At 52.6% G+C, this 2,428-nt stretch overlaps 1 protein-coding gene across 1 annotated transcript in view; it reads right to left on the bottom strand.

Annotated features, from left to right (window-relative positions):
* TESK2 (testis-specific kinase 2) overlaps positions 1–2,428 on the bottom strand; it is a 42,055-nt gene that overhangs the window by 7,029 nt on the left and 32,598 nt on the right. The window contains 1 exon segment of the mRNA XM_018572316.1: positions 358–370. Coding sequence (XP_018427818.1) covers positions 358–370 — 13 coding nt within the window.

Genomic DNA, 2,428 nt, shown 5'->3' with positions numbered 1-2,428 from the left:
ATCATCTGCCATTCACAAGGTGGGGGGCTGCAGCTGGGGGCTGATCTGTGTCAGATCTTTGTGAACTCAGCCAGGAACGGGATTTACATGACTATGTGCCATCTCTGAGCCGGCATCTCAGTCCAGGAAGTAGATGGTGACCCCGGATGATGCCTGACCAAAGATGGCGCCGTCCTCAGATGAAGGGGGGAGTCCTGTGATCTCCGAGAGGTTATACATTCCGGGGGGGTGTTACGCTGACCCGTGCTGCTCAGCATGCGGCACTCACGCCCGTGTTGGGACACAAGGCACATGCTACGAGACAAGTTATAATGTTTCCTAGAGTGACCACATATTTATCCGACCCCTCCCCCCCACTGATCCTAAAGCTGGAGGCGTTTCCTGGAGATCATGTGATCGCTGCAACTGGCCGTGATCACATGATCATGAGTTCATCCTACAAGCTGCCATGTGACCAGGTGACAAATCAGATATTCATGTGTGTGCGCAAGGCCGGCAGGAAAGGGTTAAATGATAGTGACATCACATGGTCAGAATGATGTTTAATTGATAGGTCACACCCTGCCCCGCCCCCCCCGAGGAAGACGCCAGCAGGGGCCACACTGGTTGTGGAAAATGGAAGGGACTGACATGATGCACATAATGGGATTGTGGATAATCCCTTTTACACGGCAGCGCCAGAGTCTCCAGCACGGTGACACAAGCCGGGCCGGTCTACACTCGTCTGCCAGCCCGCCTTAAAGGGAAAGTACGCCGTACGCTAGTCCCGGGCTGAACGAGCACTCAATTTTCATCATGGCCGACGTCACACAGGCTCCTCCCCTTCAATCTGCAGACTCTCCGACCACGGCAGCTGCTGCAGAACCTCCCAGGAAACCAAACTTCCCCCGAGCGTGCGCGGCTCCCCAATGGCGGTAAATGACCCCCTCCCCCACCCGGATATCTGGGCCGCTAGTTGGTAAATGATCTCAGATGCAGCGCTAACCACAACTTCCTGTTACACAACGTGTCTGTCAGCAGAAAAGTCACAGAAAATGTGCAACATTGTACATGAAAGGGGAAGTCCTAGTGCCAATATTTAACTTGTAGTAGCATCCAACTCTGCCCCTCCCACAATGGTGAGATTCCCCCAGTAGTTTGTGTCTCTGCCCCTCCCACAATGGTGAGATTCCCCCCAGTAGTTTGTGTCTCTGCCCCTCCCACAATGGTGAGATTTCCCCCAGTAGTTTGTGTCTCTGCCCCTCCCACAATGGTGAGATTTCCTCCAGTAGTTTGTGTCTCTGCCCCTCCCACAATGGTGAGATTTCCTCCAGTAATTTGTGTCTCTGCCCCTCCCACAATGGTAAGATCCCTCCCAGTAGTTTATGACCTTGTGGGAGGGGTAGAGACACAACAAAGACATTTGGACCTCAGCTGATGATCCGAAACTAAACCTGAAGGGCAGTTTGATTACCGTCAGTCAGCACTGAGGGGAGCCCTGCGCTGTCCCTATGAACCCGTATTGAGGGGTACAGATGACTGCTCTCGGAGTGGTAATGTACACAGAGCCGGAGCGCCATTAATGAACACCAGCTGCATCTCCCCCGAGCGCGGCGTTAACGAGGTGCCGACGAGATTCCTCACCGCGCCGGGCGAGTCTGAGAAACTTTATTGAAATATTTCCACTTCGGTGAGACATTATTTTCCTTCACGGTAACTGAGAAAATGGCGGCAATCGCCGAAACCTCGTTCCACGTATCTGTCTGGAGCTCAGGCGCTCTGCGGTCACGGCGACTGTGGACCAGGTGGGAGGAGCCAGAGATGTCATTGGCATCCGCTGGATTCATGACCGGCTGTATGAACGTTGCCGCACGGCGGGTGAATCTACACGTACAGGAACCAATAAAAATAAAAGGTCGCCGTACTCACCATAAAACCCTTTGCTTCCAGTCCGCTGAGGGGACACAGGAAGTGAAACCTTTGGGATATACTGCCGCCTACAGAAGGATTGAACACGGAAACACAACAGTGGGCCAGCCCAGGATAACCACCAGCTACTACCAGCAAAACCGAGATGAGGATCATAAATACAGAGGTCCTTAAGGTGAGTACAAAGTCCTATCTCCTCTCTCATTGGAAGAAGTTTTAGGTCTCGCAAATAGTCAGTAGTTTCCAGAGACACCCCAAAATATAGTCAAAGCTTTCCCAGAATAGCGGAGGCCATTGTAGCCACAACGAGGGGGGCGCCTAGAATAATGCCCATCGGTCTGGAAAGGGGTTTCCTACAAGCTCACGCAGGAGGTCAGGTGTCCACACAGAGGGGAATCTGGAGCAGCCGTGCACAGCAACCAACCAGCTTCTCTCATTCATTTTCAAAGCTTAACTGAACAAAATGAGGGAGATGCTGATTGGTTGCCATGGGCGACTGCTCCAGTTTTGATAAATTCCC

Source organism: Nanorana parkeri, unplaced genomic scaffold (assembly GCF_000935625.1).
Source record: "Nanorana parkeri isolate BGI_ZX_2015 unplaced genomic scaffold, ASM93562v1 scaffold1997, whole genome shotgun sequence".
Lineage (NCBI taxonomy): Eukaryota > Metazoa > Chordata > Amphibia > Anura > Dicroglossidae > Nanorana > Nanorana parkeri.
This window is presented reverse-complemented; position numbering and strand designations above follow the sequence as displayed.